At 53.1% G+C, this 24664-nt stretch overlaps 2 protein-coding genes across 14 annotated transcripts; one reads left to right on the top strand and one right to left on the bottom strand.

Annotated features, from left to right (window-relative positions):
• Positions 1–39: 39 nt before the first annotated feature.
• On the top strand, positions 40–3273 carry MYL6 (myosin light chain 6). Of its 2 annotated transcripts, XM_045789899.2 has the most exons (7): positions 40–176; positions 427–454; positions 1318–1461; positions 1690–1863; positions 1957–2034; positions 2332–2376; positions 3082–3273. In XM_045789899.2, the coding sequence occupies exons 1-6, from the start codon at positions 174–176 to the stop codon at positions 2358–2360; spliced, it is 456 nt and encodes a 151-aa protein (XP_045645855.1). In that variant the 5' UTR covers positions 40–173; the 3' UTR covers positions 2361–2376; positions 3082–3273. The 2 variants fall into 2 exon arrangements, with proteins under 2 accessions (XP_045645855.1, XP_045645854.1); XM_045789898.2 differs by lacking the exon at positions 2332–2376 and having other exon boundaries at positions 42–176.
• A 765-nt stretch (positions 3274–4038) lies between these two features.
• SMARCC2 (SWI/SNF related BAF chromatin remodeling complex subunit C2) lies at positions 4039–24062 on the bottom strand. Of its 12 annotated transcripts, none has more exons than XM_045789891.2 (30): positions 23865–24061; positions 21771–21890; positions 20699–20784; positions 20163–20244; positions 19946–20038; positions 19275–19344; positions 18981–19050; positions 18204–18279; positions 17667–17798; positions 17446–17561; positions 16955–17079; positions 15867–15926; positions 15721–15758; positions 15302–15432; positions 14937–15008; positions 12616–12729; positions 12009–12162; positions 11227–11319; positions 10875–10994; positions 10720–10782; positions 10118–10376; positions 9721–9882; positions 9371–9435; positions 9067–9202; positions 8819–8985; positions 8274–8408; positions 6732–7113; positions 6342–6425; positions 5997–6062; positions 4039–5458 (listed from the first exon to the last, which is right to left on the bottom strand). In XM_045789891.2, exons 1-30 carry the CDS (start codon positions 23973–23975, stop codon positions 5382–5384), a joined length of 3459 nt encoding a protein of 1152 aa, XP_045645847.1. In that variant the 5' UTR covers positions 23976–24061; the 3' UTR covers positions 4039–5381. The 12 variants fall into 12 exon arrangements, with proteins under 12 accessions (XP_045645847.1, XP_045645848.1, XP_045645843.1 ...); XM_045789892.2 differs by having other exon boundaries at positions 10875–10991; XM_045789887.2 differs by having other exon boundaries at positions 5997–6425; positions 23865–24062.
• Positions 24063–24664: the final 602 nt, after the last annotated feature.

Below are 24664 nucleotides of genomic sequence, written 5' to 3'. Positions count from 1 at the left end.
GCTCCGCCCACCTCATTATTAATGTAGCACTGTTATCCGCCTAAAGCCAGGCCAGGACTCCTATTGGCTGGATCAGCTGAGGGTGACGTCATTGGGTCGTACTAAGACTAGGGTTGGGCCGGGAACCGGAGCCATTACTGCAGGAAAAGGTCCCGCGGAGCGCAGCCGTCAAGATGGTGGGGCCCGGGGCCTGGAACGATGAGCGGGATTTGGGGCGAGAGGCGGGAAGTCGAGGGTGGGGGTTTGCAAAGGGAACCTGAGGGCCTGGAAGGTCGGGGGTAGGGTTGGAAAGTTTGGGGGTTCTGTCCTGTCGGGAAGCGAGTCCTCGGCACGGAACTGGAGTTTGTGGCTCAGTTTGTGGGGCTGGGCTTAGAAGCTTGGGGGATTGGGGTTCAGATGCTGACTGCTCCTCTCTTCTCTGAGCAGTGTGATTTCACCGAGGACCAGACTGCAGGTAAGTGATCCCTGACCCCTACTGAGGTCATGTTTAGGGAGAGGGACCCCCGCCTCTAGCACCTACCTCCTAACCCCAACCTGTCATCTCTTCAGCAACCCCAGGGAAGTACTTCCTGGATCCCCTTCTCCCTCTTTCTGGATCCTCCATTTTCTTTTCACACTCTTTCTTCCTCCCTCCCCTTCCACTCTAGATCCGAGCCCCAAGCCCCTGGTGAGTTTTAGGTGGTGTGGGTATGTGAAACAACTTGGTCACCTAATGCCTGCTGTGTGTGGGGTGTGGGGAGGGTGTATTAAGTTGCCTGTGCTCCTCTGTCCCTTATCTGCTTCTGCCTCTTTCCTCCTCCTGTGATAACACCCCCCCCCAGCTTGGAATTGTGAAAATTGTAAAAAGCAGTGACCTGGAATTTTGTGAAAATGGGACGGGGGGATTTGCTGAGGATATTTCATAGCTGTACCCTCTGAAGGTCTTCTGTACAGGAGGGGTGGGAAGTGGCAGGCTGGGATGACCCCAGTCCCAGGCTGCTGCTCCCACTTCCTTATAAGGACAGGACCCAAACAGGGCGGTGGCAAATTCCTGCCCTGAGTAGAGTAGTGAGAAGGCTGGGCAGGCTTGTTGTAGGCAGAGGGGCCTGTAAATGGACGTTACCATTCTGCCCAGGGAGGAGGGAGGCTATGTCATTATGTGGGACACCTGTGCTGGGAGGCAGGGACACTAGGTCCCTCTTAGTGGACGTGGGTGTACAGTGGTACAGATACCTGGTTTCCTCAGCATGATCAAAGTTGAATGGGCAGAAGGGGTTGTGAGGGAGGGTTTTGGTTAACCCCCATATGCTCAGTGCTGATGTGTATATGAATCTTCAGAGTTCAAGGAGGCCTTTCAGCTGTTTGACCGAACAGGGGATGGCAAGATCCTGTACAGCCAGTGTGGGGACGTGATGAGGGCCCTGGGCCAGAATCCCACCAACGCCGAGGTGCTCAAGGTCCTGGGGAACCCCAAGAGTGATGGTGAGGGTCCTCATGAACAGTTTCTCAGTGTGGTAATGGGCCTACAGTTCTTCAGCTGAGAGCTTCCCTTTATCTTCATAGGCCCAGAACTCAAGCAGGTTTGTCTCAAGTAGCAAATCCCACAGATTTCTCCTGCTTTGAGTGGGAGCCACCAGCTCAGTTGTGGTCCCCATAATCTCCGCAGTCCCGAGAACCCGTGTGACTTTCCCTCCACCTCCTTTATGGCAGAGATGAATGTGAAGGTGCTGGACTTCGAACACTTCCTGCCCATGCTGCAGACGGTGGCCAAGAACAAGGACCAGGGCACCTACGAGGACTATGTTGAAGGTCTTCGGGTGTTCGACAAGGAAGGGAATGGCACCGTCATGGGTGCTGAAATCCGGCATGTTCTTGTCACGCTGGGTAAGGCTCTGCCCTTGCTCCTTGAGCGGAGGTGCCACCTGATACACGCCTGCCATCCAGTTCCCAAAATGCTTTTTTCCTTTCCCTCTGCAGGTGAGAAGATGACGGAGGAAGAAGTAGAGATGCTGGTGGCAGGGCATGAGGACAGCAATGGTTGTATCAACTATGAAGGTGAGGGATGAATTGGGGCTCTCGTGGAGGAAGCAGCTGTCCAGGCAGGTCACGCCCAGCGGTTCGGGCTCTCCCTGTCCCTGGGCTCCAAAAGAGCCAGGAGGCAAGGGGCAGGGCCCGGCCAAGCCCAGGAGTGGGAGGCCATGGGAATATGACAGGAAAGGAAGGGGTAATGTGTGTGTGTGGGGGGGAGGAATGGGAAGTCAAATAAAGGGAATGTCTGTTCCCCCACCACCTGACCCCTTCACCCCATGTCTGTGTCTTGTCTTCACCATGAATGTCTCTTCCTTCCTGCAGCGTTTGTGAGGCATATCCTGTCGGGGTGACGGGCCCATGGGGCGGGTACGGCTCCTCCCAGCCTCCCCTTCTCTAGTTGCCCCCTCCCCAGTGTTTTTCTGCCCAATGTCTGCTCTCTAGCCCCTGCCCTTCCCCTACTACCATCTGACTTCCTCCTAGCATGTTTCTGCATGGAGCTGACCAGGGAGGGGAGGGGTTCCTCAAAGAGGAAGACAGCCTGGGGGTGTGGTACCTCCTTTTCTCCTAGAATGGGCTCTGAGGTTTTGCTTATAGGGCCCAGGGTGCTGGTGTCTGGGAACTTGCACCAGTCTGTCCCCATCTTGCTTCAGGGTGATCCTTTGGCCCTGGGGCATAGGTGGTTGGCATGGGGGGGTTGGTTGCCTGCCCCATTGTGCTGCTGTAGCTGAGTAGTCGTCGTCTTCCTTCTGCTGGGCAGCTTGGAGGTACCCTAACCCAAACCTCTGTCTTCTCCTGCCAGTGGCTGACAGTAGCTGTAGGTGTAGTTGAGAACTTTTCTGCCTCCTGCTGTGTTCTTGCTGCTCATGGTGGGGTGGAGGGGCTAACAGCGGGTGGGAGGGGAGCTGGGGGCTGAGAGAACTGGGCAGGCTCAAGGTGGCCCCTCTGCAAAGCCCAGAATGGTTTCTGCAGGCACGCTCCTATGCTACCTTTGTGGTCCTGTGGTCTCCTGGCCCCTGGTGGACCCCTCCCCGCGGCCCTACTCCCTGGCTCACCCGTCTCTCCGATCCACAGAGCTCGTCCGTATGGTGTTGAATGGCTGAGGACATTTGTGGTGTACCCGAGCCCCGTGCCTTCCCCTGTGTGAGACTGCATGTAGCCCTGAAGCCGTCCTAGGTCCTCTTGTCACAGCACCGTTGCCAGCTTGTCTCTCTTGGATGATATTTGCTGTCAGCATTCACCAAATAAACTTGCTCTGTGCCCTAAGTATGGTTCTGCTTTCCTTCCTGAGCAGGGTGAAGGGGAAGAGAGACCATCTAGGGTCAATAGACCAGGGGTTGGGAGAGCTGGGGGAAGGGCTTGTAGGATCCATCTCTGTGTCATTTAAGAAATGCTGGCCCCATTCATTGATGCTACAAAGGCTACCCCTTGGAGGATTAAGGAAGCCATACATCCCTGTAGGACTGAGGCCGACTGTCCTCGACTGTCCTCGTCCTGTCTCCTACCAGGAGGTCTTCCTAGCCCTCCAACTGGTTAAACCCAGCCCTCACCCTTCCAAGCACTGACAGCCTTTTCTGGGGGAAGCCCAGGGAGTGTTTGATGGAGGAAAAGCCAGGCCGTATTAGCACTGCCTGAGCCTATCCTTCACTTCGGCAGGGCTGGGGGCCAATAATAACAAGTATGAGATGCCTGCCTTCCTCCCGCCTAATAAGGGAAGGAATGAAGCCACTACTTCTGCAAGGATAAATATACAAAATCTCCAGGTTGTGAGGATGTCCTTCCAAGTCTCAAACAGCTATTTTTAGGGCAGGTGAGAGCCTCTGCCCAGCTCCCGTACCAGAGCACAGTCCCGACAGCTGTGCTGCCTTCAGCCTGTTGTGGAGAGAGGCCTAGTGTCTGCCCGTGGCTTGCCCAGTGCCTCTCCAGCCCAGGCGAATGCCCCTGGGAAGGACTCCGGGAAGGCTGCCCCCAGCCCAAATTCCCCTTCCTGACAGCCACAGGTCAGAGAACACAGAAGGCATTCACAAGATGGAACTGAAAGCAAATTAATTTATAAAAAAAAAAAAAAAGAAAAGAAAAAGAAAAAAGAAAAGAAAAGAAAAAAGAAAATTTACAGAAAACTTTTTTGAACAGAAGAAAGGTGTCAAGACGCAGAGGAAGAGAAACACGGGGACGTGAGGAATAAAGTTCTGGTGGGAGGGACCAGGAAGAACTGGTGGAGAGCCCGGAGTCCCGTCTGCCTTCACGTCAAGGATGAAGAAGGGAAAGGTGGTAGGGGAGGCAGTGGAATCCAGGGAGCAGAGCCAAGCTGTAAGCTGGGGGTAGGCACTACCCTGGGTTGGGTACCCCTCCTCCACTGTCGCCAAATCCCAGGGAACCCCTAGCTACCAGTCAAGGTTCTGATGGTCTTGGTGGAAGAGGTTAGAGGGGTGACCCACCAAGTCATAAGAAGGAGGTGCTTAAGTGCTTTTTGAAAAATTCAGGTTTTTACAACTCCCCATCCTCTCTAGCTCCCCTCTCCATGTCTTCTAGGAGCCCAGTGACAGGGCCCAGGGAGGAGGAACAGTGCCCTTTTGTCCTCTATTACCTACCACAGGAATCCCCAAAATATGTTTCCCCACCAAATACACATACGCTGACATCAACTACGCAGGTGACTTTTAAAAACACAAAACCGACATTCAGGGGGCAAGGGGTCATGGGCTGAGCTGGGGTGGCCTAAAACAGCAACACCGAGGAGGCAGCAAGAGAGATTAGTAGGAATAAACTGGGGATGGGGTGGCTGAGGGGTTTGGGAGTCGATTCGGTCACTAGCGAGGGGCTGGAGGAGACAGATTCCGCACCCTATTCTACCCCCAGAGCTCTCCCAGAACCTTAATTCCCTTTCCTGTCCCCTCCCTCCTCCAAAAAAATGTAAAAGTTGGATTTTGTTTTTTTTTTTTTTTTTTTTAGTGGGTGGAGGGAGCTCCAATGTGGCTTTTTTATATCTCTCTACTTCCTTTGAAGGGCTTCGTTTGTTTTGTTTTTTCATCCATAAAAAATGCAGTAGTTTTGAGGGGGTGCACCCTTAAAAGTGGTTAATTAGAACCTTGTATAAACACCTTTCCCCAGCCCTTTCTTTGAGGGCAGCATCCCCATCCTATCCTCTCTCCCCGACATTAGAAACATCTTTTAAACAGAAGTCCTTGAATAATCCGATATAAAAATGCATGCCTCTGACAGGCATGGTGGGGGCTTTGGAGGGGCAGGAGGAGCTTTCCTTACGTAGTGATGAACTCTCCAGGCTGGGGAGGGGTCCCAGTGGTGGGGAGAGGGCTGTTCCTGGAACCTTGATCTCCATAGGGGGTGAGGGAGAGAGATGTCTGGCTGGCTCCTCACTGTGGAGGTGGCACAGGGGTAACTGTGCCTGGGCTCGGGGCCGTGGGGTCTGGAGGCAGGGGGGTACCTGGGTCTGTGGAGAAAAGGAAGAGGAATCAGCCAGGGTGAGCAGGACAGGGATCCAGACCCAGGCCACCACAGACACACAGAACTGGGCATGGCATGCAATGGGTGGGTAGGTGACTGAGGTAGCCTTTCCCCAACGCCCTCTCCCACCTCACGCTGGGAAAACTGAACCACCCCAAATCTTCCTGCCCCCAAGGGAACTCTCTAAACGGGGCATCTGAACGTGATGGGAGCAAGCAAAGGGGGTGCCAATCATCATGCAAACAGGTAGCTGTTTTTCAAGTTTACAACTGAGATGCTGTGCCTTAGGACTCCTCCGTGACCCACCAGTGAAAAGGCCCCAACGTCATCCCAGGGGTGGCTGCTGCCAGGGTGGGGAATGGTGGAGGACAGCCAGAGAGGCCCTTCCCCCTGTGTTCTCATTCACCAGAGCGTTCAAGAGGGATTGTGGAAGTTCTAGGACCTAAGCCCTTCCCCTACCTGCCCCCCAGCCCTCCACGTGGACCCCTCTCCCTCACCCTTCTCCCCTCCAGGACCCTTCTCACCTGGCAGTGGGCTGGCACTGGGCAGGAGGTTGCCCTGAACAGCTGCCACAATGGCAGGGCTCTGGGCTGCGGCGGATCCGAGCCCCGGCCCGAGAGGCAAGGAAGATGGCATGGTGGTGGTCGCCGGCAGGTTAGGATGGAGAGGGTTCGCCATGGACACAGGCAGGTTAGGTGGGGGGAGAGTGCCCGGGGCAAACGGGAGATGGTGGTGATGCCCATGCAGGTTAGGAGGAGGGGGCAGGTTAATACTGATGGAGTCGGCTAGACTACCGAATGGGATGATGGATGGAGCGGGAGGAGGAGGAGGAGGCGGCATGCCAAAAGGCAAACCCAAAGGAGCATTACCCGCCACGCCTGGGTGCCCGCTGCCTGGCACTGCCCCTGGCATCATTGCGGGAGGAGTTTGTTGGTTGGGGAACGGTGAGGGGCCTGGGAACAAAGAGAAGAGACCAAGAAGGTTAGAGGCAGACCATCTCCCTGACCAACTCACTGTCATACAGAGGGCCATCTAGCTACCCCTCCGCACCACTTTTCCTGACATGAGACTAAGTGCTGAATCCTTGGAACAAAACCTCAACCATCTGGGTGTGGGGAGGGAGCCCTGCTAGCTCAGGGATATCACAGAGGTGAGCCCCGCTCTAGAACCTTCTGGTCCTGTCCTGTATCCCTTCTGAGGGGGACTTGGACCGTTCACCCAGAGCCCCCTGGGCAAGAGTTCCAGAAGCCATCACTCACCATGGGGTCCAGGGGGGGGTACCCCTGGTGGGACTGCCCCAGGCTGGGGCGCTCCAGCTGGCTGCTGCTGCGGCGGCCCCGCGGCTGACCCTGCCTGCCCAATCTGTTCAGAGGGGCCCAAGCTTCCAGGGGGAGCCCCACCGCCAGCAGGGGCAGGGGCCACAGAGGCCGGAGCCATAGCCAGGCTGTGAACCGTGGGCGGCCCAGCGGAGCCCGCAGGTGGGACGGGCTGGGAGCCTGGGGGCAGGGCTGGCGGAGGCTGCTGCTGCTGTTGGTGCATTTGCTGGAAGTGCTGCTGCCGGGCCCTCATCTCCGCATACTTCAGCTGCTCCATGTGGAAGGCTTGTCTGTCGGCCAGGAGCTGCTGCCTCTGATACTCCAGCTGCCGGTGCCAAGTGAGGACCATTACCCGTCACCCCTGTGCACGAGGCCCTGCCCCCTGAGCTGCCCTCCGCCACCCCCGGCCTCTCGTTCTGGCAGCTCCCCACACCAAACGTGAACCCTGCGCTTGGGCTTCCCAGCCCTGCCCTGTCCTCCCCTCCACGACTGCCACCACCGAGTCTTTGGGCTGCCTGCATGCTCGCTGCAACGGATTCATCTAGTGGGAGCCCTCACTCACTTCCGCTCCGAAGCTCTGAATCTGTCATTCTTTCCTTTTCTTTTAAGACTTTATTTGACAAAGTGAGAGAGAGAAAGAGAGCACAAGCAGGGGGAGCGGCAGGCAGAGGGAGAGGCAGAAGCAGGCTCCCCGCCAAGCAGGGAGCCCAACGTGGGGCTCGATCCCAGGACTCTGAGATCATGACCTGAGCCAAAGGCAGACGTTTAACTGACTGAGCCACCCAGGTGCCCCTCTGTCATTATTTTCATTTGGAAAAACGCTTCCAGTTCCTCTTGTCAGCTCATGTTCTTTCCTTCCCTCAAAACTGGCTAAACACTCACAATTCTTAGGAAGCCATCTCAGATCAACTCTTTCGCCTCTGAGCTTTGCCTTTGTTTCATTATCTCTCAGGACTTTTAACCTGAATCTGTCAGATACTTCAAGCGTTCACTCTTTTCGATGCCTCCGTACTGAATACTGGATGTCTTCAATTAAACCGTAGGTTCTGTTAGGATCCCTGTCTTATGTTTCTTTTTCTATCATCTCAAAAACAAAACTGTTCAATACCCAGCCCATCCCATCTCCTTTCCAAGTTCACCTCCCGGATCTGAAGCCTCTTCCCTCTCATCATCCATTAAACCTGCTCGATGGCTCAACAAACATTTACTGAGAGTCTACAATGTGTCAAACACCGGCCAAGGACCTGGACGCGAGGCAATGACAAAACCGACTAGACTCTCTGCCCCTGATGCCAACACTCTGGGGGACCTCGGGCTCCAGGCTTTGCCTGTGGGCCACTTGTCCTCAACGGCCAGGGGCGAGCTCCTCCTGCCCCTCCGCTGTGAAGCCCTGTCACTCTTCAGGCTTCCTCCGCTGCTGCTCCCCCCAGCTCAGTGTCAAGGTGTGGGCCCAGGCTCCACTGGCCCCCAGGGGATGCTACTCACTGCCTCTCGCTCCCGGTCCATGATCGTCTCCAACTCTTCAAAGTGTCGGAGTTTGATCTCCAGCTTCTTCATCTGGGTCTCCACCAGCAGGGCCACCAGCGATTTGATCTTCCTCTCCTCCACGGCGGCCAGGTGCTAGGGAAGGCAGGGAGGGCGGCACGTGAGCGGGAGGGCCCACCGGAGGCGGGCCGGGGACAGAGTGGTAGGGCGGTAGGGCGGTAGGGCACAGGCTGGCAGGTTTTAAGAAAGACTTGCTATGGTCACAACCCCCAGAGTAGCAAAGGCTTCATATTCTTAAGAGAACGTGAAAAAAAAGAAAAAGTGGCAAAAGATGAGACAAGGTCAAATAATGAGAGGATAAAAACAGGCCTAATGGTAACAAGCTTCGAAGAGCATAGAGATGACCACCTCTCCCTCTCAGGTCAAATTGAGAAGGCAACGGCCAGCATTATGGAAGTGAGCGTGGAAGGAGTTCCACAGGGGCAGTGAGATCAGAGAAGGGGGCAGCGCCTTCCCTGGGGATCTCCTGGGACCCCGGCCCTCACCTTGGCCTTCACGGCGGCAGCGGCCAGGGCGGCAGCGGCGGCGGTGGAGAGATTGCCCTCACCAATGTCGCGCTCCACCTTCGTCTTCCTCTCCCCCTCCGACTCCACCACGTCCTTCAGCACTTCCTCTTGCCCTTCCTTTGGCTCCTTCTCCTTGTCCGGGTCAACTGGGCCAGGAAGAAGGTGGGGTCAGGCCTGCCGCCTACTTCTCTCCCCTGGACACCCAACCACCACGCTGGGAGGCTCACCTATGGGGTCCCCGTCGCTCTTCTCTGACTCCTTCTCGCTGTCACCTTGTTTCCCTCTCTCTTCGTCCTTCTTGGGGACCTCGCTGGTCTTCTCCTTTGTTTCTTCTTCGGCAGCCCCAACTCCTTCTCGGGGTTCCTGGAATGCCAGTAAAAGAAAAGTTGACAGCGTCAGGGCAGCTGGTCCTCACACAAAGGGCCAGACTGGGAAGTGAACTTCCACATCTTCCGTCGGAGGTACCGTGACTCCCCTCCCCAAGGGCCACTGGCGCCGCCACCCTCCCGGCCCAGCCCATTCCCGCTATACCTTGGGCTCCTTCTTCTCCTCCGCAGCCTGGCCCTCCGCCCGCGCCTCGTCTGTCCCGCTCTCCTCTGGGCCCCAAGGGGTGGGGGGGAGAGAATGGGAAATGCCTGATACAGAGTCTGTCTCTGTAACGCTTTTCCAAAAGCTCGATCTCCCAGCCAAAACCTTAGTGAGAGCACGGGCAGGGGGCCGCAGTCCCTAAGGGGGAGTCCCGGGGAAAAGAACACCCCTACTAGTTCTCCCCATTCGTCTTGTGCTCTGAGGAGACGGCTAGGCAGGGATGGCAGGGGGGGCACCGGGTGGCTGCAGCTCTTGGTGAAAGTGGAGGAGTCTGGGCACCTGGCAGCCCTTACCGATCCTCTCGGGCTCGTCAGACGTGGTTCCCGCGATACCGCTGCTCTCCAGACCAAAGGCTGGGTCGGCCTTGCCCGTCACTTTGGCGGCCTCCTCCACTTTCCGAACGTGGGCCTCCACCAAGGCTGTGGGCACTTCTTCCTTCATTTTGGAGAACTCTTCTGCAAGATCCAGAGAGGACAAGGCTGGGGGCAGGGGCGGGCAGGCCGTGCTGGCTGTCCCTGCGAAAGCTGCCTCACAAGCCCATCTCTTCATCTAGACCAGCGTGGAGCTAGACCGGGGCCTGAGCTGACGCCAGCGGCAGACCGTGCCAGTAGGGCAGCCAAACTTGAGGGCCTTTCAAGGTCTGAGTAACCAGCCTTTCAAACCAAAGAGGCCAGGACCCCTCCACATTACCTAGGGCCGACTTCGCAGCAGCAGAGGCGACTCGAGGATCGACGACAGAGGCCAGGAAGGCAACAGTGCTCATAACAGGGTTGCCTGACTGACTGAAGGGGATAGGTTGGTAGGCCAGGGGGCCCAGGGAGGCCTCTGAGTCCTCCAGGTACGGGTCTTCAATGGGAAGACGAAGAAAATGCAAGATGCACTCATCCTGCGTGCGGCTTCCCACGTGCTCTGACACTTTGTTCCAGTCATCTTTGTACATTTCCAGTGCCTGGTGGTAGTGGTGGAGACACAACTTCCTTACTTAGCCACTTTCCTTGAAGGTCAACTCCCCCCATCCTACTAAGGGCAGCGGGCTTCAAAGCTCTCTGTGTTGTGGTATTTGTGGATTCTGCTGGGTCCCAGGGGAATCTCCAAGTAGCACTACGAGAGGATATGGAGTTAATGAAATGGCCCAAATGCCTGGCCTGGAGCTGTTCCCTGGGGCAGGTGTGGCAGGCATCAGGGAAGAGAAAGACTGGGGACAAGATCAAGCTCTGCCCACTCACGAGTGTGGCTGGCACCCTGGCCACTTCCATTTTCATAGAAAACTCTCCTTTCCTTGCCCCAATTACCTCCAGGAGCAGCAGGGTCTCCTGTTCCGTCCACTCTCGAGTGGCACTGGCCGCAGCTTTACTCTGCAGGAGAAACAGGCGGGTCAGACAGAGGAGCCCGTGACCGCGGAAGGACGAAGGTCCTCCCCGCCTGGAGTCAGCCCCCACCTCCATACCTTGGAGGGCACGTTCTTCTTTGTGTACATGTCTGTGCGCAGCCCAAAGTTCTGCATGTCTGTCGGCTTCTCTTTGCCTTTGTCAGGGAAGTTGAGCATTTGCTGGGAAGCAGAGGTCTGCTATTTGTGGAGGGGAAAGCAAGAGGTGAGGACAAGTGACCGCAGGAGCCAGGGGCGGACAGAGAGAGAAAACAGACAGAAGGAGCTTCCTTCCCAAAGCCAGGGACACCCCTGGGTGGGACTTCCTCCCTCACTGCTGTAGCTCCTCTGCTCTCACGTCTCTTCTTCCCGGGCAGGGGCCCCCCAATAAAGGGGCAAATAAGAAGCCCAGCGGGGTCTACACCCCACCTACCAGCTCTGGCTTGCCCTTAGCCGTCTCTGGCACCAGGTCATCCAGCTCTTTGCCCTTTCGCCCAGCCTTGGTATCAGCATCAACCTGGCGGCCCTGGGGGACAGAGCTTGGCGTCATGGAGGCTGGGCGGCAAATGACCAGGCCAAGGCCCTGGAGGCCTCAAGACCAAATGCTGGGCGGCCCGCAAGCTCTGGGGGCACTCATGCCACTGTTCCGTGTTCCCTTAATGATTAATTAGATCTGTAGTTGGCATGATCCCCATTTGTGTTCACATATAACTTTATAGGTTCCCTCAGGAGCTGGACAATTAGGTTCTAATCCTAGATTTGGTACTCTGTGACCCTGGGCAAGCCACGTAATCTGTCTCCTCTTAATTTTTGTAATGTATGGAATGGAAGTGGAAAAAAAAATGGAAGTGATAATAATTATGAAGCAAAAATGAAAAAAAAAATGTTGGAAATACGACAAAGTTAAAAAATTTCATGCAACTTAATTTTCAGCCATTTTTCTCTATCTGCTCCATGCCCTACACTGGCCTGTCTGCTCCTCGAGGACAAGGAGCATCTCTTCTCCCTCAGCAAGTCCTCGCAGTCTTAGGTACAGAGGCTGAGAGAGGGCGCTAAACATACGGGGCTGACTCCTGTGGCCCTTTGCATCCCACGGAAAAGGAAGAAGCCTCAAAACACTCCTGAACCATTACCCTAAAAAACCAGAAAAAGAAAAGTCCAAAGAAGCCCAGTGTTTCCCAGCCGCCCCCCTGCCCCCACAGCCCCTCACCCTACCTGCGGGGTCTTAGGCTGCAGAGGCACCAGCCCTGATGGCGTGTCTGCCAAGACATGGAAGTGAGAGGTGGGCGGAGGCCCCATCGGGGTTGGTCGACTCTCAGCATCCACCTGGTAGTTAATAAGACCCCACTGCTCTAGGAAGGCATGGACCCTGGCAGGAAAGAGGCGGAGAAAGGGTCACGTGGGGCCACCAAAACGGGGCAGAGGTGGGGGCATTAAGCTCCCTTTCCCCAGCCCTCTTCTCTGCCCCTTCTACTCCCTGGCCAATCCCTAAATGTCAGGGACACCCAGGCCTCCGTCTCCAGCCGGGGCCTCTCTCCATATCCACCCACCTAGGCAACATCTCTTCCTCGAGAGCCAGGCAAATTGAACCAGAATGCTTCAACTACACACGCACGCCTTCTCCTTTCTTCCACGCGCCATAGGACGCCACTGCCATTCCCTCAAGTCACACACATGCCCAGAACGTGAACCGTGCCTTTCTCTAGAGGCGTTTTTTTCCGCTTGTTCCCCTAGAATCTTTGCTGACAGCTCTCCTTTCTGCCAAGAGACGTCTGTGGGCAGACATCCTTACGCAGCCCCCTCCCCTCAGCAGCAGACCCACCTCATGATGGCACAGACATCACCGGCCAGGTTCCTGCGGCAGGCAGTGGAGGTGAGATACTCTTGGGGGTTCAGCCGGTATGTGTCAATCATGAAGTTTCGATAAGCCAGGTAGCTTAGGGGAGAGAGTGAGAGATGCATGAAAGGAAGAAAAATAAGTTTGCTGAGGACTGAGGGGTAGGGAAAGTGATACAAGAGCTCATGGTTGCTCCTGTGTGACGGAGAACAGAGCGGATCGTCTGCCTCAGTAAACACTGCGGATCTACTCCATGCTAGACGCAAGCGCGTCAGCCCCTGCCACATTTTCCTTGATGGCGGTTGTTTAGTTTAAGCAAATCATTTCCCTGGCTGTACTTGGGGAAGTTTCATCGAACTTTTGAACAAGCGATCAAAATGCAAGAAAAGGTGCCCTTATTTCCAAAGGCAGATGTTAAGGGGAAGTCTTTATCCATGCATGTCGTACTGTAAAGAATATATGTTTTCGTGTTTTAAGTAAGCCCCACACTGGGTGTGGAGCTCACTGAAAAAAAAAAAAAAAAAAATATATATATATATATATATATATATATATATACACACACACATGTATATTTGCGTTTATTTACCTATATTTTTTATTAAAGGGAGAGCATGTGCAGGGAAGGGGCAGAGGGAGAGAATCTTTTTAAGATTTATTTATTTGAGAGAGAGAGAGAGAGAGAGAGTGTGAGTGGGGGCAGGGGCAGAGGGAGAGAATCTCAAGCAGACTCCCCACTGAGTGTGGAGCCCAATGTGGGGCTTGATCCCACGACCTATGAAGTCATGACCTGAGCTGAAATCACTAGTCGGATGCTCAACCGACTGAGCCATCCAGGTGCCCCAACGGAGACAGAGAATCTTAAGCAGGCTCCACTGGATGCCGGGCTCGATCTCATGACCCTGAGATCATGACCTGAGCCAAAATCAAAAGTCAGAGTCTTAACTGACTGAACCACCCAAGCGCCCCTACAATATATATTTTGAAGGTGGAAAGATCTAAGTTTAACTCCCAGTTCTACCATGATGGCCTTGGGCAACTACTTAAATTTTTGAACCACAGTCTCCTAATCTGTAAAGTGGAGTGTCTGCTAAGGAATAGAAAGATCTGTAAAGATCTAGTACAGTGCCAGGCACATTTCAGCAGCTCAGCAAATGGTAGCTATTGGGTGGTATAGCATAAAGTTTGAGAACATGAGCCAGTCTAAAGGATTCAGATCCCGGTTCTTCTACTCACTGGCTGTGTGACCTTAATCAAGTGACTTAACTTCTCTGTATCCCAGTTTCCTAATCAGAAAACTGGAGAGGATAATAAGACCTACCTCTAAAGCTGATATGAAGATTAGTCAATGCCGTAAGACACTTAGGATTGTGCCTGGGAAATAGTACACTTTCAGTAAGTGCAGGCAATTATCACTATTTACTATCTTACACCAAGAGAACAAAGTGTAGAACAATTCTAGATCCAGCCCTGCCTACAGACTATGTTGAACTCCTGTCACCAGGTCATAAGTCCCTTTTCCTCTGGAGAGAGCAAGTTTCTTCATATAAACTGCATTCCCCAGGAAGAAGAGGAGTGAACCATACCAGGTTACAGGGAAAAAAACATGGTGGGAAGGCAAGATGGCCCTAGAGAGGGGAAGCTGAGGAACAGCTGGGAAGCAAGCTCATTCAGTTCTCAGGGAGATCAACACTTTCTCACCCTTCTCATTATGACATTCATCCTGGAGCATCCCCAACCATAGAAGATTGCCAAGACTCATTCAAAGCCAAACAGGTTTGGCTTGAGGCAACACCTTGACGAAGACTTCCAAGCCTGAAGCCTGTACTTTACACAACTCCTCTCTCTCTCCAGAGAGACTTCTCCAGCCCTTAATTCAGAGTCTTGGATCTTCATAGTTCCTCCTCTTGTTTTTCTATTAAAACCTACTCTCAGGGACCAGCAGGGTCATTTGCATTCTAGTCGAAGCTATTATGTATGCTGGGGACATGTGCATTTTAGATATCTTAGTAATTATGGATTGGAAGGCTCTAGACTCTGTTCAAAGAAATGGAGGCACCAGAGCAGGTACCCGTTTTGAAGACCATGCTTAATCCTGCCCCCAGGCAAATCCTAGAGAGCATGTTACTGTGGCCACAGTGCTGGGCTGGGGCTGCCTGCGGGCAGAGATCAGGTCTTTGTTAAGAGGAACACAGTGCCCGGCTCTTAGAGCTCAAGAAACATTTGCTAAATGCAATATCGCTGGATCGGGAAGCGTGATCAGGGACAGGAGGGAGAAAGAGAGTCGTGAGCTGAGATTTCCTTACATTTCTGGAGTCTTGGACTTGTTCTTGCCGTTAAAGAACTCGGGGAGAGCCCTCCGCTCAATGGCATGAACACTGCAAGAGAAGATGGAATAGATTCAGAAGGCATTGGTGGAGGGATGGAAGCCTCAGAAGGAAAAGCCTAGAAGGGAGGGAGGGAGAATACAGCAGTTCTCCCTTCCTTGGGGAGAAATTCCCCTAGGGCAGTAAGGTTCAAAGATACTAGGAGCTCCCCTAAAACCGAAGTGTTCCCCAATCTACCCGGCTGATGAAGAAATTACTTATTTGGAGACAGGAAGAGGAACAACACACGATGGCCCCTGGTGGCAGGGAAATAGGGAAGCAGTGAGCAGTTGGCGCCACAATACCTATTATAGTCAAACCAGGCGGCGTAGCTGGGAATGATGATGTGGTGGGTCTGTTCAGTCACGTTGTCCTCATGTAGGTCCGGATTCTTCGTCTGCTCCCCCTTGTTCCCCGTACTGTTTTCATCCTCATCCTACAAGTATGGAGGCTGCTGGACACTCAGCATTTTCATTTTGCCCCCCAGCAACCCTCTGTTTCTCCCACGTCCCAGGAAAGTGGGCACTAAGGATGGGTATGAGAATGAACAGTTATAGGCCCCGGAACTTGGAAAGGGTCAGAGTTTTGAGTTTTGAACAACAGCTAGAACTAGTCTAAGGTGGGAAAACTCCAGGCAGTGGAAAGTTCTGGGCAGAAGGAACTTTATCAGCACAACTCAGAATCCCATAGAGAGGTAGAGAGGGCCTCTCTAAATTGGCTCCACCTTGCCCGTGGTCTCCATGCTTTCATCCTCCTGTTCATCTGAAAGACAGAGACGCAAAAGAGGAGGTTGGAGCCTCCGGAGGGGCAGCAGAATCCCACTCTCTGAAAAGCCCCGGCAGGCTAGGGGAGGCTGGCAGACCTCCTTACCCAGGTCAGTCATGGTGCCTCCTTTGACTGGGGCTGACTCTGAATCCTTCTTAGTGTTGACTGCCAGGAGAGAGAGTCATTCTATCAGACAGGTTCTGTCCAAACCGAGCCCTTACCTCTCCACCATTAACAATTCTGGAGATCTCATTTCCCCCCAAAACTTTCCCCATCGGATCACAAAAGGTGGTAATTCCCTCCGGGCACAGTCATTCTAGGCCTTGAAACTCACTTGCCACTTTCCCTCCTTCCCCTGCCAAAAATTCACTTTTTTCCTATAAAGAAGCATCTTCTACTCTAGGAACACTCATGAGGCATTCCTGTCTTTGACAGGCCCCTCTTAGTCCCATCCATGTGTCTGTGAGTTCTTACTGGACCGAGACAGAGTCTGACCAAATCACTCTGTACAGGAGTGGTTGGATCTTCAGCATTTTCTAAAGCAGAGGGCTTCCCTTACTGAATCCGTACACAGCTCAGGAGAAAACACGAATACAGAAGAGAGCTGCCGGGCTCTCTGCTGTGACTGACGAGGGGATGGAAGCCAGCACTCCTCTCTCTCCGTGGCCCCCCTCCCCCACCCGAAAGTACACTCCTGGAGATGTGCAGCTCGTCTACGGAATACAGATCACAGTCCACCCCTGCAACTGTACCACTCTAACACTGCGGAGCAATGGTCTCCCAAGTGGGGTCCTCACATAGGATGCAAGAGATGGTCCACCGGAATACAGGCAGGGAATCGCGGAACTTCTCTTTACATGTTTTTTCATCTTATCCTTTACATTTTCCCGTTTTCAGGTAACGTTTGCGTGTGTTTTATAATGTTCCTGAAGTAATGGTACGGCAGTACGTATCTCTAACTTGTGCTTAAATACTGTACTGATGGGAGCACATGACCAAAAGCAGTCTGGAGACAACCACTGACAGGTGCGAGGCGCAGTCCACAACTCCGATATGGATAAGGTCAGAGGACTGTCCGTGGTGATGAAAAATAACCAGCTAAACTGAAGGGAAAGATCCTCCAGACCCGGAGCTGGGCCGGAGAACTCCATCCTGACAGAAGGTAGGTCCCTGGAGCTCGGTGTGGCCCATACCTGTTTTAGGCAACGTCACCTCCTCTACGTTGGGGACTGGTGAAGGCTCATCCATGTCCTTTGTCAGATCTTCTTGCTCCTCCTCTCTGTGTCCACGCTTCGACTTGGTGTAAGGTGTCGAGGGACTAGGAAGGAAAGGGAGTGAAAGATAAGCCAGTCATCCTTGGAGAAGTTGAGATTCAAGGGCAGCGAAGCAAGAGAGCATCCCAAAGGCGGAGCTGAGCATTCACAGAACCCAAACGCGACAGAGTACTGGGAGGGGCAGAGGCTTTCCCTTGAAGATTTAGCTCTCTCCGAGTTCACCCATGGCTGCAACTAGAACTAACAACTGGGCAGCTAGAGAAGGCCTCATCCTCCCTCTCCGGACACCTGCAGGAATCCGGCCTATCCCGGTCAGGGCCGGGTGGTTATGGGAAGGAGTTTGCCCTTCCTTCCTTCAACATGGTGAGGAGAGAATGGCGAAGGTGGGGGCAGGGAAGGGGCCGGCATACCCTTTCTTAGCATTTTTCTTCTTAGCTTCTGGGGTTGGTGAAGGAGAGGGGGAGCGCTTCCTCTTCTTATAGTTCCCCCCTTTCTTGTCCCGTCGGTCTGAATCTGGGCTGTTCACCTGCAGGTTGGAGAATGGGAGCGAATGTCAGCTAACAAGCCCCACTGAAGACTTATCCCGAGACTTAGGCTAAGGGATCAGTGAAGAAAGAAGAGGACTTTTCACCTCGTCTGTCAGCGTCTTGGCTGAAATCTTCTTTCGGCGGGAGACGGGGCTTTTGTCATCATTTACCTCGTAGTCTTCCTCGTTCATCCATTCATTGAACGTGTCTGTGTCCAGAATCCACTTTGCATGAACCTGAAGTACAAAGGCAGGCTGTGCTGGAGAGAAGCCTGAAAGCCACAGCTGTCAGGGCGCCTGTAACGGAAAAGCCCGAGGACGCACGAGCCCGTGCTTCACCTCCAAAGAGAGGTCTGGTCCCGGTATTCATCTTTTCTTTAAAAAAGATGTTATTTCTTTTCTTTTTTTTAACATAAGCAGGGGGAGTGGGAGAGGGAGAAGGAGGCTCCCCACTGGACCCTGGGACCATGACCTGAGCTGAGCCACCCAGGGACCCCTAAAAAAGATTTGATTTCTAAGTAACATCTACACACAGCGTGGGGCTCGAACTTACAACCCCAAGGTCAAGAGTCACACGCTCTACCGACTGAGCCAGCCGGGCGCCCAGCATGCTGTCTGGGGTCGGGGACAAGAAACGCTCACCTTCCGAGGTTTCTCAGGGGTTGGAGCATCCTCCACAGACGCTTCAACTTCACTGGCCGGGATCCACGTGTCGTAACTGCCCCGGGAAATCGAGCGTGAAGCAGGATTGATAGGATGGGGTCATAGAAAAGTAAAGTGCGTTTCACCTTTTCCACTTTTACAAAATGTATAGGGTTGTTGGGTTCTTCTTTGGTATGACTATTTTTCCAATTAACATTGGGATTCTTTCCATCATAAAGTAATAAAAACAACTCCAAAAATAAAAGAAAGAAAGAAAAGAATCACCCAACACAACTATTTGGTATTTATTTTTTCCTGGTAAATTTCTCCTGTACAATTTTGTTTTTACATAATTGCAATGTTACATGTTATTTTATAATCCTAGTTTTTGCATTTAATATTCATCTACAAATTATCCATGTGATTTCTTTTTTTCCCATGTTATTTCTACCAGTTTGATGGCTGCATAGCAGTCCACTGAGTAGATATTCAAATTGCTGAAACATTTTCCCAATAGACATTTAGAGTGTTTCTAACATTTATCACAGATTATACTGGAATAACCATTTCACACATAAAGCCCCAATCTTTTTAGCCTAACCCTCATCGAATAAGTCCAAACCTCTCCCATGATGGAAAATTCTCATAATAGAGAAGAACAAATTAACAGACCTAAAAATAACCCCAAAAGAGTGCCTGCTTGCTCTGCTAGATGTTCTAGGGCTTCTTCTCAGTCTGGCTCCTGAAGTTAAACCTGCCCCAGGGCCCTGTCCTCACCTGTCAGGATAGTAGCCCCAGTGCAGAAGAACCTGCTTATCCCGCTTCATGACTGGTCGTACCCATTCCTCTGGGGATAGAGACAGAATAAGGAGAGAGATAAGCTAAAGGGGTACACAGAAAATAACCGTTTACAACTCGTGCTCCAGCCAGGGACCCGGAAATAGGGACATAAGGCAGTAGGAGGGCTCAGGGTTGAAAGGAGAGAGGAGGAGCCCAGGCACTGTGCGGGGGCTGAAGAGTCCCCCACTCCTAGTCCAAGCACTGCAGAGGCCAGGACAACCCAGGTCTCACCTTCTTCCAGGTTCCCTGGGACAGGATACACAACATGGGAGGCATTGTTCTTATCTTCAGTGACTGTTCCCTGGATGGCATGAGGAAAAGCGGGTAAATACAGTCCCCTCTGAATTACTCATGGGTGCAAACAAGCCAAAATAAGATTTAACCACAGCTCTGCCTTCCTAATCATATTTTGCCCAGAATGGTATTAAAGTTAGTTTGCGTTCTTCAAACACACACCAGCAAAGAGGCAGAGGGAAATAGCTGGGATAGTGCTAATAGTGAAGAAAAACTAAGGAACTAAAAGTTGCTGCAAATAATCCCCCGAATAGATAATCTGCACATGGGAAATGTGAGGCTGACTGTATGTCCTTAGCAATGGCATCTGTTTGTTATTAGAGAGTTCCAGAGTAAAGGTTTCATTTCCCTGAAATCAGGCAATCTCTGGCTTTCCTCACCCCCAGGCCAATGCAGTCTGTAGGACAGAGATCCAAACCTGTCAAGACTGGGAAATGGGAGGAGTGAACTGAGAAAGAGACGGTCAAGGCTTTAACTCTAGTCTCTCTCCAAGTAGGCAGAGCTGTCTTTGCAATAGAAAACTTGTCACCCAAAGGGCTGCTTATTGTACTGAAAACATCAGGAAGAGTCATGGAGTTTCCAAAATTTCTTCTGACCCACCCACTCACCTGGTGTCTCTTGATAATGTCCTTTAATTTCCCTAGCAGTTTGGGTTCAATTTCTGGGCACAGAAAAATGTTAGGTCGAGACAGGCAGTTATTCTGTGGGAAGAAGAAATAGATAGGATGAGATCATGTGGAAGGTGTGTTCTGGATGTTCTGGATTTTCACTGAGGGAAAGGAGGTGAATGGGGGGCAGGGGTGGGGTGGGGTGCTTGACTATTACCTGCACCAAGGACTTCTCAATGGTCATGAACATTTCCACGTTGCGGTCCATGCGTGATGGATTCTGGAAATCGTAACGCCGCCTTGAGAAGAGGCAATAATCTAGTGAGTGGTGTAGATCAGGTCTGAAGATGAGGTAGGATATGTGACTTCGTAGCATGGGAAATCAGGAAGCTATCTTGCTCACAACTGTTGTCAAAATGGCCTGGGATCTGGGGTTCACGAATCTCAACTCCATGAATCACTTCGTACTTAGTCCGAAAGGACAAAGAAAAGCTTGAGATGCCAACCAAAGAATCCTCTTTCCTCTACGATACACACAGCACCGCACACACACATGCTCATTCGCTCTTAGAGACTATTTTGGCTCTGACTCTCAGCCACTCTTCTGACCCAGCAAGTCAGGCCTACGGACCTAGCAAAGTAAAAGACTCGCAAGAATGTCTACGTATGCTCTCCCACCCCGAGAAGGACATAGGAAATCATAAAGGGGGAGTCCCCCTAAATGTAAGAAGCTTAGTGAAGAAGGCATCTCACCATCCCTGGTCACTCTTGAATTTGTAGGCAGCTGCAAGTATGTGGCACAGGGAGCCTCCTGCTTTGAAATCTAGGAAACATTTGATCTACAAAATTGAGACAGGAAAGAAGTATATGAGAGTTACATCCTAAATTCTCTTATTGGCAATCCTTTCACAAAATCCCTTGCTGAACTAACCTCTCTCTCAAAGCTGGAATTCTTTTTTTTTTTTTTTTTTTTAAGATTTATCTATTTGAGAGCGGGAAAGAGCGTGTGGGGGGAGGGGCAGGAGAGGGAGAGAGAGTCTTAAGCAGACTCCTTGCTGAGCACGGAGCCTGATGCAGGGCTCGATCCCAAGACCCTGAGATCACAGCCTGAGCCAAAATCAAGAGTTGGAGGCTCAAACGGCTTAGCCACTCTGGGGCCCCAAAGTTGGAATTCCTTAACCCCTATGCAACAGTATCATTTAGTCCAGAAGAAGGGGCGGGGGGAAGAAACCAGTATTCACAAAGCCCCACCTTGTGCCCTGTACTTACTGGGTTACCTCATCGACCATTACAGAAACACTATAAGGTAGAGATATTAATCCCATCCAGAGATGAAGGAACAGACACTCAAAAGGCTTAAATGGCTTGCCTAAAATCACAGAGATACTAAGTGGCAGAGCCAGGATTTGAACACAAGCCTATGCAAAACCAAATCTCGTACCCTTTTAACCATGCTATGGGAGTTTCATATATGAGCTTAGACACTCTCAGATAACCTGTTGAATGAAATATTTTATTTTATTTATTTATTTTTATTTTTTAAAGATCTTCAGCGACCTCTACACCCAAAGTAGGGTTCGAATTTACAACCCCCAGATCAAGAATCACACGCTCCATGGACTCAGTCAGCCAGGCGGCCCTTGTTGCACAAAATACTACTAAGACAAAGGGAGTGGTAAATGGGGGACTAGGGCAAGCCAGTAATGCCCTAACCAGGAATGGGGATAATAGGCAATTACCCAAATCCCAAAAGGTATGAAATTTACAAAAACCCCACAACTCCCTCTCCAGTTTGGAGGGTTCATCCCCTTGCGTTGGCACTCACCGGCAGTTTAGTGAGCGGTGCGTTGCTGACATGTTTGCCAAAAACTTCTTCCTGAAATTGTAGCAACTGTACAACCAGGCTAGACAAGGACTTGTTGGTAGGTGGTTCAGCTTGTATATACTGGGGAAACAGAGGCAAAGGGAAGAAAAGTAGACCCTAGATAAACTGTCCACTATCTCCCTTATTTCTTCCTAGGGGGCTCTGGAAGCATCTGGGGTAGAAAAAATAGTGTCTTCTCCCATATGTCTAGTTTCTATAAAGAAAATGGCAGAAGGGAAGCCCTCTAAGCCCCTCACAGGAAGTTGAAATTCTGCTGACCCCCAACCGAGCCTGCCATCATTGGGTGCTGGAGGCAAGTGGGGCTTCCTCCTCCTTCTCAGCTGTTCTCTGAAATTGGAGTTGTAGGACCCTGATTTCTAGCCAACAGCACTGAGGGCGGTAAAATTCTGAAGGGTCATTCCCCCTATAACGTAGCCTAATAAGAAAGGTGCGAAGAAGTGAGGCAAGGCAAACAGACTGAGAGAGTGAGTTTGTGCATTCTGCTTCTGCTAGGAACAGGGCACAAATGTCTTCACAGGCTCTCCTAGATGGCAAGGACCAGCTACTACCCAGCCTGGTGAGAAAGAGCAAGAAAACATCCATGCTTTCTGAAGAAACTGTATCTGAGACAAGCAACCTGGGCCCTCTTACACATTTCCATGTTATGCTACCTAGTATCCTAGCCTCCTGTTCTAATTTAAATCTGAGGCAGGAGGCTAACTTTCTCTTTACCTTTTGACCCCTGTTTCCTCAACCCTAATCACAGAGAAAAGTGCTCCTCTCAGTGGGAGATGTGAAGAAAGCCTTGAAGGAAAAGGTAAACCACAAAGAGCTAAGAACTCGAAAGCTGAATTTGAAAGCTCACAGGCTGTCAATCCCCCCAGGGCCAGAGACTAAGCCCCTAGACTGATCTCCCCTCCAAAAGGTCAAAGGTGGAGGCCTGGGAACCAGAGCCTCACGCTGGGGTACAGGCAAACCACAGACCCAGCAGCTGTTTGTCAGGGTTCTGACACTCAGAGAGACCTCGGAGATGGCCAGAACCAGGATCAGAGGGGTGTACTCCTCAGCCAGCCATCACACTTCTGACAGGCTGCAAAGCTGGGCAGGAAGAACTGGGGAGCTAAAGGAAAGCCAGAAAGAGAACCTCTAACTGGGGGCAGTGAAAAGGAAGAGGCAAACCATCTCCACAGAAAAACCCCATGTATAGATGTTCCCTTCCACCAGGCCGAAAGACAAAGACAACACCAGGAAGAGGTTTGATAGAAAAGTCAGGTAAGGCTTTTTGAACCCTTTGTTCACTACCTTATTATCTCCAGTTACGGGCTGGGGGGCTGGAGATATAAAGCGTGTCTTAGCCTCTGAACCCCAAACCAAAGGCAACGCGAGGCCAGGTGGACGGGTGACTTCATTGTGAAGCTGAGGAATGGTGAAGAGGTTGCTGCCCAGGAACTGCTATAACCTGGCCCCCAAGGGGTTCTGTTGCCCCTCGGATGGAGGTGGGGGACGAGCGACAGAGACAGGTGGGGGGGGGGCTTCTTCAGGCTGATGAGCAGCCAAGGGCCTGCTCTGTGGCTGTTTACCCTCCTGCCTTCATCATCTCTCCGAACATACACAAAGCACTAGGGAGGCCTCAGCCCTGCCAGTACCTGGCTCCGTGGGAAGCTCTGGCGGGCACCGTGGCGGGCACGCTGGGGAGGGGGGGGCATCAGGCACCCCGTCCACCCTCGGCCGCCTCTCCCGGAAAAGCCCGGAAGGCTCTGGCCCAGGGGAGGGTGGGCGGCTGGCATCGGGACCCGCCGGGCAGTGGAGAAAAACAAGGGGCAGAGGGCGCAGCAGGGAGGGCGGGGGCTGGAATCCCAGGCTGCGGGGGGGGGGGGGGCAGTAAAAGAGGCTGGGGGAGGGGCGCGGGGCGCCGGCGGGCGCCCTGGGGTTGCTCCCGAGGCCGCGGGGGAGGGGCCGCGGGCCGCTCGAGGGTGGGCAGGAGCCGGGAGGGGGGCTGCGGGGCCGCGGTCCCTTTGTCCCGCCCCCGGCCCCCGCGCGGCCCTGCCCGCGTACCTTCTTGTAGTTCTTGCCGAGCCAGAGCCTCACGTTGTCGAACTGGGTCACGGTGTCCGCGGCCTCGTAGTACTTCACGTTGGGGCCGCCGTCCTTCTTCCGCACCGCCATCTTCTCGGGCTCGGGCCCCGCCGCCGCCGCCGCCGCCCGCCCCGCTCAGCTCAGCTCCCGCCTCCTCCGCCTCCTCCTCCGCCCGCCTCCCGCCGCCTCCCGCCGCCGCGGCCGCCGCCTCCCGCCGCCTGGGCCGGCCCCGGCCCGCGCAGCGCCCCCTGCCGACCGGTCAGGCACGGCGGCGGCCAAGCTCCCGGCGCGGGACCCACCCTGGCGGCCTCCCCGGCGGCGGCGGCGGCGGCCGCGGGAGCTTTGGGAAGGCGGCTGCTTCCTGGAGGGGGCGCCCACTCCCCTGAGATCGTTCTCTACCCGACGCGAAGCCTTTCCTCCCTCGGCCGCTCAGCCCAGGGAGTGGGGTACGTCTCTAGCCTACCCCAAGCCGACGTCCGTCGCTGGAGGAACCCCCAGCTCATAGCTCCGAGGGGTCCTTACCTTGCACATTTCCGACCCCACGGAGCCCTTAATCCCAAGGAGCCCCAAACCCCTTTCCCCAGGAAGTTCCTGTCTTTCATCCATCCCCAGGACTTCCCTTTTTCAACTCTGAGTCTCCCTCACTCCTAACACCTTGCCTCAGCACCCCCTGTCACTCCTTAACCCGAGGAGTCCTCTAGCCGCCACCCTGGGGCCCAGCCCCTTCCCTCCAACTGATTACTCTGCAGGCCCCGCCATCGCCTTCTAAATAGCTTTGC

The sequence above is a fragment of the Ursus americanus genome, chromosome 17, assembly GCF_024610735.1.
Source record: "Ursus americanus isolate L20-20 chromosome 17, mUrsAme1.1.p, whole genome shotgun sequence".
Lineage (NCBI taxonomy): Eukaryota > Metazoa > Chordata > Mammalia > Carnivora > Ursidae > Ursus > Ursus americanus.
Note: the sequence above shows the minus strand (reverse complement) of the source record. Positions and strands in the feature narration are given on the sequence as shown.